The 16,724-nt window shown below is 36.4% G+C and overlaps 2 protein-coding genes across 2 annotated transcripts; one reads left to right on the top strand and one right to left on the bottom strand.

Moving 5' to 3' along the window:
* Positions 1-2,792: 2,792 nt before the first annotated feature.
* On the bottom strand, positions 2,793-3,710 carry LOC142974874 (uncharacterized). The gene has a single exon (XM_076117444.1). It carries the CDS (start codon positions 3,708-3,710, stop codon positions 2,793-2,795), a length of 918 nt encoding a protein of 305 aa, XP_075973559.1.
* Positions 3,711-5,510: 1,800 nt separating this feature from the next.
* LOC142974627 (protein cortex-like) lies at positions 5,511-16,330 on the top strand. The gene is made up of 9 exons (XM_076117071.1): positions 5,511-5,652; positions 9,520-9,630; positions 10,607-10,802; positions 12,678-12,838; positions 12,943-13,091; positions 13,454-13,664; positions 13,997-14,204; positions 15,648-15,791; positions 16,102-16,330. The coding sequence occupies exons 1-9, from the start codon at positions 5,620-5,622 to the stop codon at positions 16,239-16,241; spliced, it is 1,353 nt and encodes a 450-aa protein (XP_075973186.1). The 5' UTR covers positions 5,511-5,619; the 3' UTR covers positions 16,242-16,330.
* The last annotated feature ends 394 nt before the right edge of the window (positions 16,331-16,724 follow it).

The raw sequence follows: 16,724 nt of genomic DNA, 5'->3' as shown, positions 1-16,724 counted from the left end.
CTACTCCGCTCCTAATGACCGTAGCGTGATGTTATATAGCCTATAGCCTTCCTCGATAAATGGGCTATCTAACACTGAAAGAATTTTTCAAATCGGCCCAGTAGTTCCTGAGATTAGCGCGTTCAAACAAACAAACAAACAAACAAACAATCAAACAAACAAACTCTTCAGCTTTATTATATTAGTATAGATTATATTAGTATAGATTAGTATAGATATTTCAAAACTTCAAAACTTCGCCAAGATGTGCCTGAATCATACATAGTTATCATAGTATTATGAATCTCTGCGAGTTCGTTTACCTGTAAAATTTTACGGTAACTGGCGCGAAAAATGCTTCTACCACCAAGATACTCGTCCGAAATTCCAAAATTTGGTTCTCATTGAATTTTAATTGTTTTTTATTGTGTTGATAGCTAATTTACCAATTTACTTTAATATTTCACAATTTAATTTCACTTCGGCACGTTTATTTCGTAACATTTGTAGAATGATGTTTTCTTTATTAGATGAAGTAATTAAATCTTAAAACTTCATTGAATTTTTTTTTAAATTAAATATTATACAATAATGTTATAAATAAAGACGGTTTGTAATATAAAAAAATAGATTTAAGTCTGTATAAAGATTCTTCTAGTTTTGAGACACATTTGAAATTGTGAAATTCTATCGCCTATACAAAGAAACTGAATATAATTTGAATTTGAATTTGAACTATTATTTACAAAACATTCTGAGTGCCTTGGTATATGAATACCACTTTACTGGCAATTCCAGGAACATACATATTGATAGAGCGAACTCAGCACATAATACGCTTTCTAAATATGTAACAAAAGTAGATGGGTACTTAATATTTCACCTGATTATCCAAAAAGGAAACAGTAAGTGCATATACCCGTGACTAGCGAACAGATATCGCGGTAGTGAGGTCCACGCGTCATACCTACTTCACTGCGTCGTTCGCCACCCGTCGGCAGCGGCGCGACGCATCCTTACATCTTATGTCCTCTTCACTTTAACCAATGTGTTCGCCAATTTTGAACCAAATTTGAAGAGCAAGAGTTTGTGAAGGCGTTCACGCGTTGGATAGTGGTTCAGTTTGCTTCGGTCCAGACCAATCAGCACCGATTCAGTTAAAATTTTGGCTGGTATTATAGGCTATTGTTCTTTAGGGCCGTATTTCATTGTAAACATTTTAAAAAGTTTCAAACTTTTTGCTGCTTCAAAATTTTGTGTAAATTTTTATAATGTCTTATACTATGTATTCTTATAGGCTATGAATTAAGTATCATTATGTTGAAATGCATCACTTATTAAACCAGTACCACTCTGTTTACTAAATGTATTGTGATCTGGTAATGTCGCATTTTCTCCCGGTTTTCCATTTAGTACCTATATTAATTTTGTAACTGAGCACAATATAGGCTGGGCGAGGCTTTGCGTGTCCGACACTAGTAAAATAGTGCGCGCAGTGACACTGCGCAGTAATGCTTGTATTAATGACTGCTGCTAGGTTCAAGCCAATAGACTCCTCAAATTGAAATTAAATTAAAACCGGTGTAGTGCGTGTGGGGATATTCGCAGTGTAAGGTTCCGTAGTTCATGTTATTATCACGCTATTTGTTATTAGGTACGTACTGTTATGTCAATGATGCAGTCTGAGAAGTGCTTTCTTGTTGCTACGGGATATACCTACTTAGGAGATAAATATGTCATACTGCATCGAACATTATTTTAACCGACTGCAAAAATGAGGTACTATGTGATGATGATGGATTATCTCAAAGTACAAAGAAGGTTCTTAATTTGGAGCGATTTCTTTCTTTATGTATTTTCTGCGATTACCCGATTTTTTTTTGTTTAAAACGGTTAACCTCGAAATTCGTCCCACTGTCATGAGGCTCAGATCTGGTGATGGGATCCTGGAAAAATCGAGGGGAATTCTGGGAGCTTGTTATTTAGAACTAAATTAGGTATGTGTGTCTAGAAATCATAATCTCCGGATGAAGATGAGGAAGACCATAATATGACATAATATTGAGAATCATAATCAAAGCTTTCGAGCGCTGTAAAGAGAAATTCAATATTGTTATCTTCAATAATATTTTTATTGTTCGAGCTCCACCTTGATATTTTTAGGTGGCTCCACTCCCTTGGTTATTAAGTCAGGGCTTAATAGTAAACTACGTACTACTTGTTTATGGTGGTTCCTAGCCTCAAAAATCGAAAAATCAAGTTTTCAAAAATCTCCTAGAAACTAAAAGGTAAATAAAAGCAGTTTTGCGATGTAAGTAACAAAAACAGCTTTGACAACTTCGTCCCTTGATCTTAAACGGTTGTTCCTGAGTGGGTGGCGGTAAGACGGCACGGCAGATGGACATGGCCCAACTGTAAAGAATTCTTGTTTACTACGGAACAGAAGGGTTCCGCAGTAAAAGGATTTAAGCAGTAAAGGTTTAAGGATTCTTTGCAACTAGTTACAATAAAAGTGACTATCACTGGAAGAACATGGGTTCGATTCACATATTGAACGTTAATTTGTACCATCCACATAAAACTATATCCGGCTATATGCGGACATCTGGCAACATAGGGTTGTCACTTTTCATGTTTTCCAAAAACACTGAATAATTTTTATTTATTTATTTTATTTCAAGCAACAAGGCTCACCAATAAAAGGTTGACAGATGTTTTGTCAGCGCTCTCAGCACAAATCAATTATAAACTCACACTGTGAGGAAACTGCTCGTGCTTGATAAGAGTAAAGTTGACTTTCACTCGGATAGACTCTACAATTTCTTCGATCTTTGTAGAGGAATGCTGCCGGGACACGTACAGCAACGTTGCTGGGACGGATTTCGTGCGGTTGGTGCAGTACTGCATCGGTTTCGACGAGATGATTTTTTCTTTTTCTTCTCCACCTTAATGAAGCCATCCGTGTCGCACGAAGTCTTGGCTGAACGCCAAGACAAATCGCTTTGCGCAGCAGCAATGTTACTCTTCTGTTCCCTCTTCTTCTGAGTAGATGTACTGGCGGTATTGGCAGCGTAGACATGTTTAGGGCTTGATGAATCTTCACGTGTTGCTACCACTGTAGGCGGTACGGGTGGGATGGTGCGGGGGGCGGGGCTTGATGCAACGTCTGCGGTCTTGACTTCCGGTGGCATACACGAATTCACTGAATCGAAACTGCTAATGGATACATTTTGAGCCACACGTTGAGCGTTGACGTTGGCGGCGTCAGGTGACATGCTTATACCAAATGAAATAGTATTCCGTAACAACGCTACCTGGCCGAGGAGCTCACATAAAGTGTTATCTGCTACCGTCAATTTGGATTGCATCTCGGCCATGCTTGTTTTCAGAAAAATTATGTCCTTTGACAAGCTGGTAACATCTACATGGTTGAAAATAACGGGCGGGAGCTTATGCAGGTCTTTTGCCACGAAAGCAGGCACGTCGTGCGGGTCGGTCCCCTTCAACAAGGTTATGATGTCTTGAATGCTCGTATTGTTACCATCTCTTTTGCGAGACGGCATGCTGTCGAGCTTCTCGAGGGTCTGGAAAAGGATCTTCTTGCCACTGTTTATCTCCTTCTCCTTGAAACTAGACTTGCAGATCTGCACAATGCTGACGTCGTCCATGGTGCCGATGGCATGTTGTATGAATGCTAGCAATTCATTCGCTATTAGATGTTGCGAGCTCATGGCGGATATAACGTTCACTGGATATAGTCGTGCAATACGCGAATCACTTAGGCGGTTAATAAAACCACGTTTGTACTCAAGCGTGCATTGCTCAAGACTGATGTATTTGATTGTATGTAATCAAATGCCTAAACAGAATGTTTCACGCTTCTAGCTTCGAAAACAACGCGATTCCGTACAAACTTTCACCACCTACTTTACCTCCGTAGGGGGCGAATTTTTGAAAATTCTTTTCCAGTGCTCACGCATGACACGTGGCAAAAAGTGTATGGATTTTAATCACTACATCTATCTCAGTCAGTTAGTAAATTCAGTGGTCCATCTATTTTAAAAAACAGATTATTATATTACATTTTTGGCAGCTACAAAAAATTGAGAAGTATCAAATCAGGATATGTTAATAAAATTATATCGGTTTCGGTTGCAGTTACGAATACGATTTTTTTTCGCATTATCTTAAATACAGTTACGGATATAAGATTTTGATAGGAATCAGTTACTGCACCATTAGAGCATCTCAAGCAAAAGGTACTAATGCTAAAGAAATAAGCGAATAAACAAATGTTACATGTTAATATTGGATAGAATCCAAAAAAATATTAACTTTTTATGATAATACATTTTTTTTTTCTTAACATGAAAATAATAAAATTGATTCCTAAATTACTGAATATTTTTCTATTCAAATATGTCTTTTGTATGTAATAAGACAATACTCATCTTATGGGTTCCTAAAAATTATAAATTAATTGATATAGAATAAACATTTGCAAACTATGTTATTTTGAGATAAAATGCACAAACCAATTAATAAATTTCGATGGCATTTTAAGTTTTGAGATACAATGTTTGTTTGGGTGATTATCCATAATATAAGGTATATATCGACAATGAAATAGTAAAAATGTATTCTTTTTTGTTTTTGTTTGGTTCTATTCAAAAAGATGTAAAAGTAATAGGTACTTTATCAATTTTTACACCGCCTGAATCTAATTGAAATAAAAAAATAACGAACCTCCATATTATCTCTGTTAAAAACATACTATGCCTATAATACATCTACATAATAAGCGCGCTGAAGATTCCATGCACCCATTTAAGTCTATATCCGACTCAAAATGAAACTCGAATAATTCAATTCATCATTCATCGAGCACTATAACTCAGTTATTGCGTGTCAATAACTTGTAAATTTGCGGTCACGGACACCGCCGGCAGATAACTGATAACGCATTCATCTGAGCCCTTGTATAGTTGGATATCACTCTCTTACTAATATACTACATCAGTTGGATTGGGGACATGATTTGTATTATATTCTAGCTCCTTTCCTTACCTTACCCTACAAAGAAGTATTTTTTAACTAGTTATTAAAAAAATATATTTAACATATCGCCGAAAACGAGTCAAGGAATAATAACGGCAATTGTGAAATTTTATGCGATTCAACTTTGATTGCTTTGAATCTATGGCCATCATAAAAGATGTGACAACACTCATTATGTTCAAATAACTGTTTATCTTGCAAATCAATAGGGAATAAATCAAAGACTTTTGTCAGCAGTGTGTATTGCTCAATTTTATAACAAATAATTCATAAATTCAATAAAACAAAATGTCAGTTAGGGGCTAGTATACAATAGAAGTCATTTAACTATTTGCGTTTCAAATTGCGTTTTTTCATGCGTAAATCCCAGATATGAGACTACAAAACAGATAAAATATCGTTACTAACAAATGCACACAGAACATCTAAATGAACAATTTTGTTCACTTACAAAGTGGGTGGTTGTTAAAAACTTTTATTATAACCGGTAGTTCATTACAAAAATGCTATTGTATAACAGACACGTGCCTAATTCGAGTAGACAATAAAAAATAGTGACCTTTCTACAATTAATGTAAAGTTATGATGAACAGAACAACATTTGGGAAAAAAACTGTAAGTTATATTACTGTTTGTATTTCTTAATTATGTGTGAATTAAAATAGTGATCACTTGTTCTGACGGTTGTGGCAACGTTTTGATCAAACCTACATGACTGAAAGTTCTAAACAGTTCTTTTAATATAACTTATTTTTTTGCAAAAAACTCAGGTTTTGTTATTTTTTTATCTTACACAGATGTACGTTTTTTTTCACGAGTTTTGCTGGAAACTTACCTTTTGCGTGTCTCAAAGCCCCTGATTTCATTTTGTTTAAGAAAAGTTATTTTATAAAATTCTCACGTCAAAATATCAGCCTTTTTAATGACTTCATTTTAGATTTTAATTCCTTGAAAACTCTTTTTTCTACTGCCTAGATAGCAGCCGTTTTTCCCATAATTGTTACGATATTTTCTTCCCTTTTCAAAAGGTTTCATCCTGTAACTATTTTTTCGTACGTTTGACCGGTCTAATATGAGTCTAGCAACAAACAACAAACGCGGTAATCAATTCTAATACCACACACATCGATCGCCTTGTTAAAATTCTCTCATTATATTATGAAGTCCCATTTTATGCAATACTGCTCTTCATATTTAATTCAAAGACAAAAAAAACTGTACATTTTTGCTAACCGAACATAAATATTAAATGAATTTTCTGAGAAAATCAATCCTATGTGATACAAAAACTGCACTAATTGATGCTCTATACGTGTGATTTAACAATAGACATATATGGTATGAATGTCAGTTAGTTATTGGCACAGGGTATTAACAAGTTATTGTTCATATTGCTTAGAGTTCCTTAGTCTAGATGGTTAATTTAGTTAACTTTAAGAATCTCAATACTTCAGCAGTATTTTTACATATGTAATTTACTTTTTTATAACCTTTGTTACAAGTTTTTTTGAAACTGGTTTCAAAATTGTTTTCAAAGTTTTGCTTTAAACTAAAATAATATTATCTGAAAATAAGGCAACTTTTAGCTCTGGCAGATTCTTTATGTGGATGGATAGCCGATAGATGTTAATGTCCTCCTCCTCCTAGCCGATATGCATGCGGCTACGGCGGTCAGTTTCATTGAAACTGGCCATCTGTGCAGGACTTTGTTTATAGTGTCCAAGTGTGTGCACACTACACAGGTACACTCTCTATTCCATCACTCTCATAGTCTGGTGGGACGGATAACCGACACGACCAGTGAGAGGTCAGGCGCAGGACCAACAGCTTTACGTGCTCTCCGAGGCACAGTGGTCTTCGACCGCAACGTCCCGACTCCGGGCAATCTCTAAGAAATTCTTAACAGAAAATCTCAGCAAAGACTTTTTGGCCCGACCCAGGATTCGAACCCGAGACCTCTCGTACGGCAGCCGCATATACTACCGACCAGTTTCAAAATGAAATGGAAAATTATCAAACATTTCTAATTAAGTCCTGCCCGCCTAACATGACACACATTTATATCTCTCTACGTGAGATGAGATTCATGTCATCGTTATACCTAAGAAAACTTTAATATTTCCCTACGAACACTTCCTCGCACAGATAAACCAAATGTCAAAATCTTAATTTAGTTCATTCATATTAGGTGAGAACATCTAAAATGTCACGCCTTTCTTTTTCAATTAGCCAACAATAAATAAATAAATATGATTGGACAACTCACATACGGTCATTTGATTCCAAACTAAGCAGAGCTTGTACTATGGTAACCAAATAACTGATAATCATATTTATATACTTCTAAATACATACTTATATAGATACATTAACATCCAGGCTCAGAACAAATACTCGTGCTTATCACACAAAGATTTGTCCCGGGTGGTATGTTAAACAAACTGTGTAGGTACAATGTTATTTTTTTGTTTGTTACATGATTATTAAGCCCCAAACCTACCCATACGTTGAAAGAAATAAGCCATTGGAGCGGCACGTTGTATATATGTATATACGTAAAAGCGAAAAGCATTAATTGATACTATCTATTTGTATGATTATTAGGCTATACAACAAAAATCAGATTAATGTAAACAATAGTTTAGTCACAGGAATATTTGTAGTTCATTCTTAGTTCAAGTGCCGTGTATAAGTCCCGGTCAGATAACTAAGTACTATAGGCATATTTATTTACAAGTTATTTGCCGCGAAACGACCGTTCTGTTACGCAGGTCACGGCACGAGTGACCGAGTTTACATTTGACTCAATCATTAAGCTATTTAATTTCTATGAAAAATGATTTTTCGTATACGTCTCGTAAACTATTCTAAAACAGTTTCGGATTGACAGTGGGCATAGTATACGTAGTTTCAGTTAATGCCTCTGGCTTTTATCAGTGTTTTATCTATAGTTAAAACTTGCTACTTGTCGAGATACGGGTGATAAAAATAGTAAGTATTACAAGTGTTATCCGTAGGAATATAATAAAACTAAAGAGTTTATTACTGATTAATTGCAAATCTCTATAACCGCTTATCGCATAATTAGTGAATGCCGGAGTGTATTCCGGAGTATGTTAGCTCTGGATACGTGCGTGATAAAGAATTGAGGTAATTCAACGTAATGTGTGACATACGGGAGCCGAGTATTTGCATAATCAAATCAATTAAAATAATTCCCTTTCACAAGACCAATACGCGCATATTAAGACCGTTCAAAATATCCAGTCTAGAGTTGACCTTCTTGCCAAACAATACAGCTTGTAACAACGGTGCGCGAGCAATCTATTTTGAGTTAAATGGCATTCAGTGACTCAAATTAGTTAAGTTGGCCCACAACACTGGTTACATGACCCGTCAATAAAATCCATAACATAGAATTGAATAGAATATGTATTTGTTTAAAATGTATGTACATATAAGGTAACATAAGATTATAACATATGTTTTATTATTCTTGAGATACCATAACACTATAATACATCAAACATATAACATACTATAAAATACTCGGAAATAATTAGAAATATTTTTACTGACGAGTAACGGAATTAAAATAGTATAATAATTATACTTTTCTAGTAATTAAAACGTTATAAATTAATGTCAGAATATTTGAAATTACAGACCTACATGGAAGGCCGAACATTATTTTATAGATATTGTATTTTTGAATTCTTTTCGACAGCTAATTGATACGATACAAATTATAAAGCATTTTTAATTATGATCATTAACAATTGTAACTTTTTGCTTTTATGTTTGTTTGTACAAACATTTAATTAAGAACGTTTTTACGTACTTGTTGGTTATTAAGGGAAATGAAATACGACATACATACACATATAACAAATAAAATGGCTCGCCGCGAATACTCGCATCTTAAAACAAGTTGATGACAGTCGTCGTCATATTGCATGACCTAATTTTAGTTCGGTGCATACGCAGGATAACGGGCTACTTTTAAGACTTGTCAGGATATTTATTTGTATTTACAAACTTGAACTATGCTATTGTTTGACAAAGATCTCCTCCAAAAAAGCAATATTCAAGTAACATAATATTTCAGAAAACTAGAAAAGTTACACAAAATTTTGCTTTTTTTTTGTTAAGAAATCTTTTCTTGACAGAACCCTGTGATATAATAACGCTCGTACTTAACCTAATCTGTAAATCAACAAAACACATACAATGAGAACTAACAATGTGTTAACGGGCCGAACTATGCATTTTACGCACTTGACTGGTCATTTTCTTAGAAACTTGCAACCACTACACATTCCCAGAAATAGTGCGATCGTCCGCAGAAAATACATTATCCATTCCTCGTATGATCTACTGCGATTCTTCGTATTTTGTCCATTGTTACCATGAATACAAGTTATGTTTCGCGGTAGGGCTCTCATGCTATATACTAGGTATACAAAAAGGAAATGATTTCAGTTGAATAACCGTCGACCTCGGACGGATAGGTTCGTCACGCCGAGAGAAGACTTGCCTATTCTCTGCAGAAAGATCCGATGGGGGAGGGAAAAAGGAGTTGACGACGTATGGGTAAGTATATCGACTTCCCATAAATATGTAAATTTAACCCATTAGTGTCCCACTGCTGGGCAAGAGTCTCCTCCCGTAATGAGGGAGGGGTTAGGCCGTGAGTCCACCACGCTGGCCAGGCGGGTTGCATTAAAAATACATCGAAGACCATTATACCATTGGACCGATTGTTTGACAACAGCTCTCTGATGACATTTTGATCATGACAAGTCGATATCTCTTATACACACATTAATAAAAAAATGTCTACACTTGATGCCACGAAATAATAATTAGCTAAAATACTGATTGACTACATACCTACCTATTTTATTTTATAATTAGGTAATATAAAATAAATAAATATATATTTTTGGCAACTCACACACGGTCATCTGATTCCAAACTAAGCAGAGCTTGTACTATGGTAACCTTTTATACTTATAAGCTTATATACTTATATAAGTATCATTATCAGTTGTCTCTTGTATGTAGAAGTCTAAATACATACTTATCTAGATAAATTAGAACCCGCCACACGCGGTGCTACGGTTATTGCGGCGAGTTGACCACTTAAACCACTGCACCAAACGTACAGTTGAATAATATGATCGGTATTTATTAGAATTGAAGTGGAAAAACAGAAAGGTCTCTAATATGTAAGATTTTCAAGTTGGATAAATCGCTCAGTTTAAATCAATAGGAATCATTTGAAATTACAAAATTTTCAATACGGACCTGTTCCTTTATGTATCGTTACGATTTACAAGAATTCCTTGTGTCAACTAGATGTTAACGCCAAAAAAATTTGGGATATGATCTGACCTGAGTTACCAGTAGCAAAATTCTCAAACCTTTGCAAAAATGCAGGTTTGAGAATTACTACCTAGAAAATGTATTGAAAATATTAACAATTATTAAAAACAACCATTATTACGATAACTTCCGTCGATAAAAGCCATTGCATTTATTTATTAATCTTCAATTTGGTTTCCAGTATGCCAAATACCGGCAACAGAAAAGATACTCGTCCTACCTGGACACGGCTTTCGGCCTGGAGCCCTTGAAGCCGGAGACCAGGGAGGTGGACCGTGACACCGGCGTGCAGCTGTGGCCCTGCGCTCCCAGGAAGAAGGGCTACCTGTCCTCTGCCGACAGCATATTAGACCTGCCCACTTATAGCTATGCTGCTTGTAAGATTACACTTCTCTAAACATATAGTTTGAAACTTGACTAACGAGCCGTCCTAAAGGTCATGTTTTCGCGACCATTAAGATGGAAGATCCCACCGAGCACTTATATAGTGAATGAAAAAAAAGATTAAGAGAAAAAAATTAACTGTTAGGCAGCTATATATACTTATGACAGTATTAAGCAAGCACTCAAGTCATCTTCCGACCGAAACAACAGGCAGACTCAATTAGTATAAGGTGTTTGTTTTGGAACCACACAACCTGTCGTTTTCGAAACGTCACTAACACATAATTTGCCCAAAAATGTATTATTGTCTAAATAAAAACTTAAACTTTATTATAAAATGAAGCACAACTGTAAACACGACTTGCAAGAATATCTTCTCATGCTTAACCACCATAACACAGAGGAGCTGTTACTAGGCAACTACTTACGGTAATCTTTTCGTGCCTACGTATATTCACACTAGCAACTTCGCTTGCGTGACATAAGAGAGAATGGGTTACTTTTTTCCCCGTTTTTATAATTTTTTTTTACTGGTACGCTGCTCCTGTTGGTCGTAGCGCGATGTTATATAGCCTATAGCCTTCCTCGATAAATAGACTATCTAACAGTAAAGTAAAAAGGTTTTTTTCAATTCGCACCAGTAGTTCCTGAAATTAGCGCAAATTGAAATGTCAATTTATCATTTATCATTTACGGTTTTTTACCATATTGCGTTGTAAAGGAGCTGTTAATGAGTAACGCTGGTACAATGTAACTAAGAACATTAAGTTAGTCAGTATTATTTTAAGATTGTTTAACGGTTTAACTTTATTTACAAAAATACACGAACACATGCAGTAACTCATTATACACTTTTAATTGGATAAACTTAACCCAACAAACTCGTTTTCGTTAATACCCCAGATTGAGTGCAATAAAAACGCGAAGAATTCGTTGCTTCACACTGCTTTATTAAGGCACGCTGTTAATAGAGCGAACACGCAATATATTTGACTTTGCTTATACCTTTTCGTTACTTTTATCTTTTAATAAAGTATAAGTTGATAAGGTAATATACATATATTATTGTTATACACTCAGCAAGTATGGAGGCCAAAATAAAACAATAGTAATATAATTCAATTAATTTGTAAGTGTTTACGAACTGCCCGAGACGGTCTCCTTCGTCCTTGAGTCCTGCAGTCGCCAGTGGGTGACTAATTACCTGGTGTTTGTCTTAAGTTTCATTAAGTAACTTGGTTCATTAAGAACACAAGGCTGTAACCACAAATAAAAAAATTGAAAAACCAAGACTCAAATTATTAGACGCTTATTAGCTTGGGAGCACGAACATTAGGACCTATTTACGTATCGATGTATATTTTTTTATTCTTGACATAATCATTATCATAGTTATCTGCTGTCTTGTCGTTCATATATAAATTTCGTTATATACGAGTACAAAATATTATAGTTAAATACGACATTAATTTTTTGCTTATAACTTCTTTAATTGTCAATTTAGGACAATAAGCATATTTGACGGCAAAATAATTTGCTACAAATTATGCTTTAACAATTTTATTGTAAGACGCATAGTTACGAGATATAGCGAAAAAAGTGTTTCCACCCCCTTTTCCAAGATGGCGGCCGGGGGACAAGAGTGGCGACCCCACAAACTTCAAGTTAAGCGTCTAATGACCCCCCCCTACATGTTCCATAAATAAAATTGCGTCTTCTAAGAAATGCCAATATTCGGCCCTCAAATTGTAACATTTCAATGAACTATATGTACTTAAGGTTAAGAAACCACCAATGTGCCACAGGGTGTGTCAATAAAACTACTAAAAGTCTATCTTAGGGAAACTCCCAGCTTTGCCTGAATTTAGTTCCAGAGCTTCTCGACTGGTCGTCCGACAACGTCCTGGTGGCAGCTCTAGGCACGAACTACCACAAGTGGAGCTGGCGCACGCAGAGTCAGATCAGCCAGGGCTTCACCGATTATGACATACAGTGCTGCAAGTTTGATCCTAAAGGAAAACTGCTAATCGTGAGTTGACTAAAGCAATTCACTTTAAAATTAAAATATATGTATAGTCTTTCTTTAATAGTTTGCCGTGGGGCTTGAACCTAAATAGGGTGATTGTTACGCAGTTGGGAACGGAGGCAAAGATTGTAGAAGTCCACGACACGGAGTTGAGTAAGCGCGTGGATCAGAACAGATGTATGTGTAGCGATCAGCCGCCGAACTCGTGCTCCATCACCGCCATGGACTGGAGTCCTACCGGCAATTCTTTTATTACGTAAGTACTCTGTTAGTACACGATAGTAATATGGAATAGAATAAAATAAATCTGTATTATATTTTAGTAGTCTTCATAGCATAAGACATCCACCTATTCAAAAATACTTTTATGTTGATAAGACTTGTAGCACCCGCATCAACTTGGAAAGGTTAAGAAGTGTCTAGTATTATTTACATATATATGATACTCTCTACTCCAATCGTAACGTAATCGCCTCGACTTGGTACAAGCTCACGAACCGCGGTGCTGTGAAACATTATTTACATTGATGCTTTGGCGTGGTAGCATAAGTTTTAGTTTAAAGTTTACTAAAAGTCTTTCTTTTAACATCTCTCTGCATATTTCCCACCATCTTTCAGAGGTTGTTCCCAAGGCACACTGGTGTCGTTCACACGCAATGCACGCTCCATTAGCTGGTGCTCTGCAAGTCGCGGGGCTATCTTGATGGTGCGGGTGTCTCCCGACGCGCGCTACGTCACCGCCGCCGCCGTAAACGATGATGACGTATTGGTCTTCACCTGGCCTATGCTGCAGCTCTTTCTGAGTCTCAAGTCAGATTGGACTATTAAGGTCTGATATTTGAGATTTTTTGACTTAGTGCCTCGACTTTAGCTTTACCCAAATATTTAAAGACACTATTTTTTTGTCTCGTTATAGGATTAACTTATACAATATGCCGTTATTTGGTACAATGTTGATTCATCAAGTGACTTACCAATAACGAGAATCGTTAATCGTCGAATAAGTTCCTATGGCACGCGCTAGTGGCGTTCATAAGATTTTTATACAATTTATTAGTACAGCAGCTAGCCGGTTGTCGGTGGTCGAAAGAGTCGCTGATCAGCAGGTGACAATTTTCGTAAAAATCAGAATAGGATCACGGTCGCATGATTTTTCTACAGGCGTTAACGTGGCACCCATGGCGCTCTGCACTGCTAGCAGTAGGCGCGGTGACGTCGGAGGCGGGTGGGGGCGGCGCGCGCGTGGCGCTGTGGGACGCGCCGACGGGCGCACTGCGGCGGCGCTCGCTGGGGCGCGCGCGCTGCTGCCTCGACGCCATGCTCTTCAGCAGGAACACCGGCGAACTCGTGCTCAGCTTGTGGAATACTGGTACGGTGAAGTTCTAATTCATTGTTTTCTTCATAGCTGAAGTTCTGTTCTCGAACTGTTACTATTGAATATTGGTAACTTTAAGAGAAAAGCTGTCCTTAGCTTTTTAAACCAACCAACCGCTCTCGACGGGCTGTAGATACTACATCTACAGCCCGTCGAGAGCGGTTGGTTGGTGCTGAACTACAAGGTTTAGATGGTTCTTATAACATTTCTGACTGAGTGAGTTTGTAGAAGGTTTAAAAGATATATATTATATAGTCTTGGCTAATCCTGAGTAAGTGACATTGCATAAACAAAAAGTTCTCAACTACCTGGCGGCCTACAGCAACGTTTCTGCTACAATTTCACCCTTTTTCTGACTAAGTACATTTTTATATTTTTTCATTTTCTACAATTTTCCGCAAAGCCCTTTTGAAAACATGTATTAACCCTTAATTAAAGACGACGCCAAGCCGTGTGTGTTAATTAACGATACGTTCATTAATTAAAGGCAGCACATGTCTAGGTGTTAAAAGAAAATTAATTAATAACAAAAACTAATGTTTTTTATTGAATGTTTGGATCTTACGACAGATCGTTATTCAATAAAAACAGATGATCCATAACTTGAAAATACGGATTATACTCTTGTACAAATAATTTCTCAATATGTATTTCAAACTGTTCAAATAATAAAACTAAATGGGAAATAAACTTTTAAATTTATTAGTTTTAATCACTTTCCAAAGTCTCTACACATCAAACAAAAGCAATTTTAATTTAGAGATCAGCGATAGCCGAGCTGTCCAAGTATTAACATAAGAACACGAGGATACATTATTGATGTAAAATATATGTACATCGCACAAAAACATTTTCATGTAAAATGTCAAAACGTAATTAAACTTCGTGTAGAATCAAATTTCAGACCATACGGTTTCTAATTATACAGCCGTAGATCTTTATAGATTTAACTTTTACACTTAAGTTACGGCAAAATACTTGATATAATGTGTCGGCCGCACTTGAATCGTGCATGCCAAAGTTCTTTATTATCTAGTTGGATTATAATCCCGGTTATAATATTTTATTATCTAACTGACGATCTCATCATTATTAGAAAACGAAGCATCTCTATTGTCACTTGTTTTAATGGTGAAGGAAAGCTCAGAGAGATGTATGACTTACCCCCTTAGGTTTCTGAAGTATATTTAGCGGCGGTTTATCTACTCAATAGCGTTTAAACTTAACATAGATAAAACTACCTACCGCTAAATGTACTCAGAAACCGGGGGTAAGACTTCTTTATGGCAGAGTTAGAGCTTAGGGTGCTTGAATGTATTCCCCGGACCCCGAACCTTGAGGTAAACTGAAAGTGAAATCTCTCCCGTTACGAGTGACGCCCAACAGTGTGACAGCGAAGTTTTTCTATCTTTAGTTATGTATATTTTTGTTTCCCAGATAGCGAGGCTGAGTCTACGAAGACCTGTTCTCAATTGGTGGTGATGAGCGATCCGGAGACTATCGTGGACCAGTGGGGGGAGGGCAGGACTGGACTAGACCGAGTCAGGACCATGGTCTTCAGTCCAGACGGGACTAAGCTTGGTGAGAACATATTTTTTAAGAGATATATCTGAAGCAAAAAGTATCTGATATAATGAACTTTAAAACAGCAGTATCACGGGTTCATAGTGCGGAACTAAAATGCCCTATCACACAATTACCGGTTATTTATAAAAATCATGAAATTTACGCACAAAAAATTACATATAGAAATTCTACGGAAGTTAAACTTCGCAGAACGAATTCTGCTATCGGGAAAAAGATTTCTAGCTTAGAGTTTCGTTATGCAACCGTAAATATTTTGATGTGCTATAGTACAAAATAGATAAATAATTTATGTATTTGTTTCCAGCGACAGCGACAGCCGACGAGGATTTGATAATCTGGAACTTCCTCCCAGAAGACAAGCGCAAGAGAAAGATGAGTTGCAAGCGATTCTCCGCATTACCCGTGTGCCTGGACATAGCTGCTGACGGGATCTCCTTTAGGTAGTTTAATATAATGTATTATTTGTGATTCTTATTAATTTATTTTTTTTGAAAATAAAATATTACTTGATATCTTTTAGAGCTATTAACTAACGTACAATGTTTATATACCCTACATTCCCCGAAGGCTCTTGATAGTTAGAAATGCAGAAGCTGTGCGATGCGTGAATCAGGCAATGTTTGTTTAAAATTATAAACGAACGAATATATTTGGATAACTGTCACCTGATCACATGATTTCAAACCAAGCTGAGGTGGTAACCAGATAAAGCACCCGTATACAAATCTAAATACATAGTGGCATAGCTAAATATAACGCTGCACTAGAATTATAGCTTAACGTGCTGTTATACCAAAAACATATCTTTAATCAGGATATTTACAAGTTAGGAATATGTTATTCTCGGTTGTCCCTAGCGGTTAATACACTCGCCAAAAGTTATTCTTAATATCACGATCCCATAGAATTAGATCATTCCGTTTTCCC

This window comes from Anticarsia gemmatalis, chromosome 8, assembly GCF_050436995.1.
Source record: "Anticarsia gemmatalis isolate Benzon Research Colony breed Stoneville strain chromosome 8, ilAntGemm2 primary, whole genome shotgun sequence".
Taxonomy (NCBI): Eukaryota; Metazoa; Arthropoda; class Insecta; order Lepidoptera; family Erebidae; genus Anticarsia; species Anticarsia gemmatalis.
This window is presented reverse-complemented; position numbering and strand designations above follow the sequence as displayed.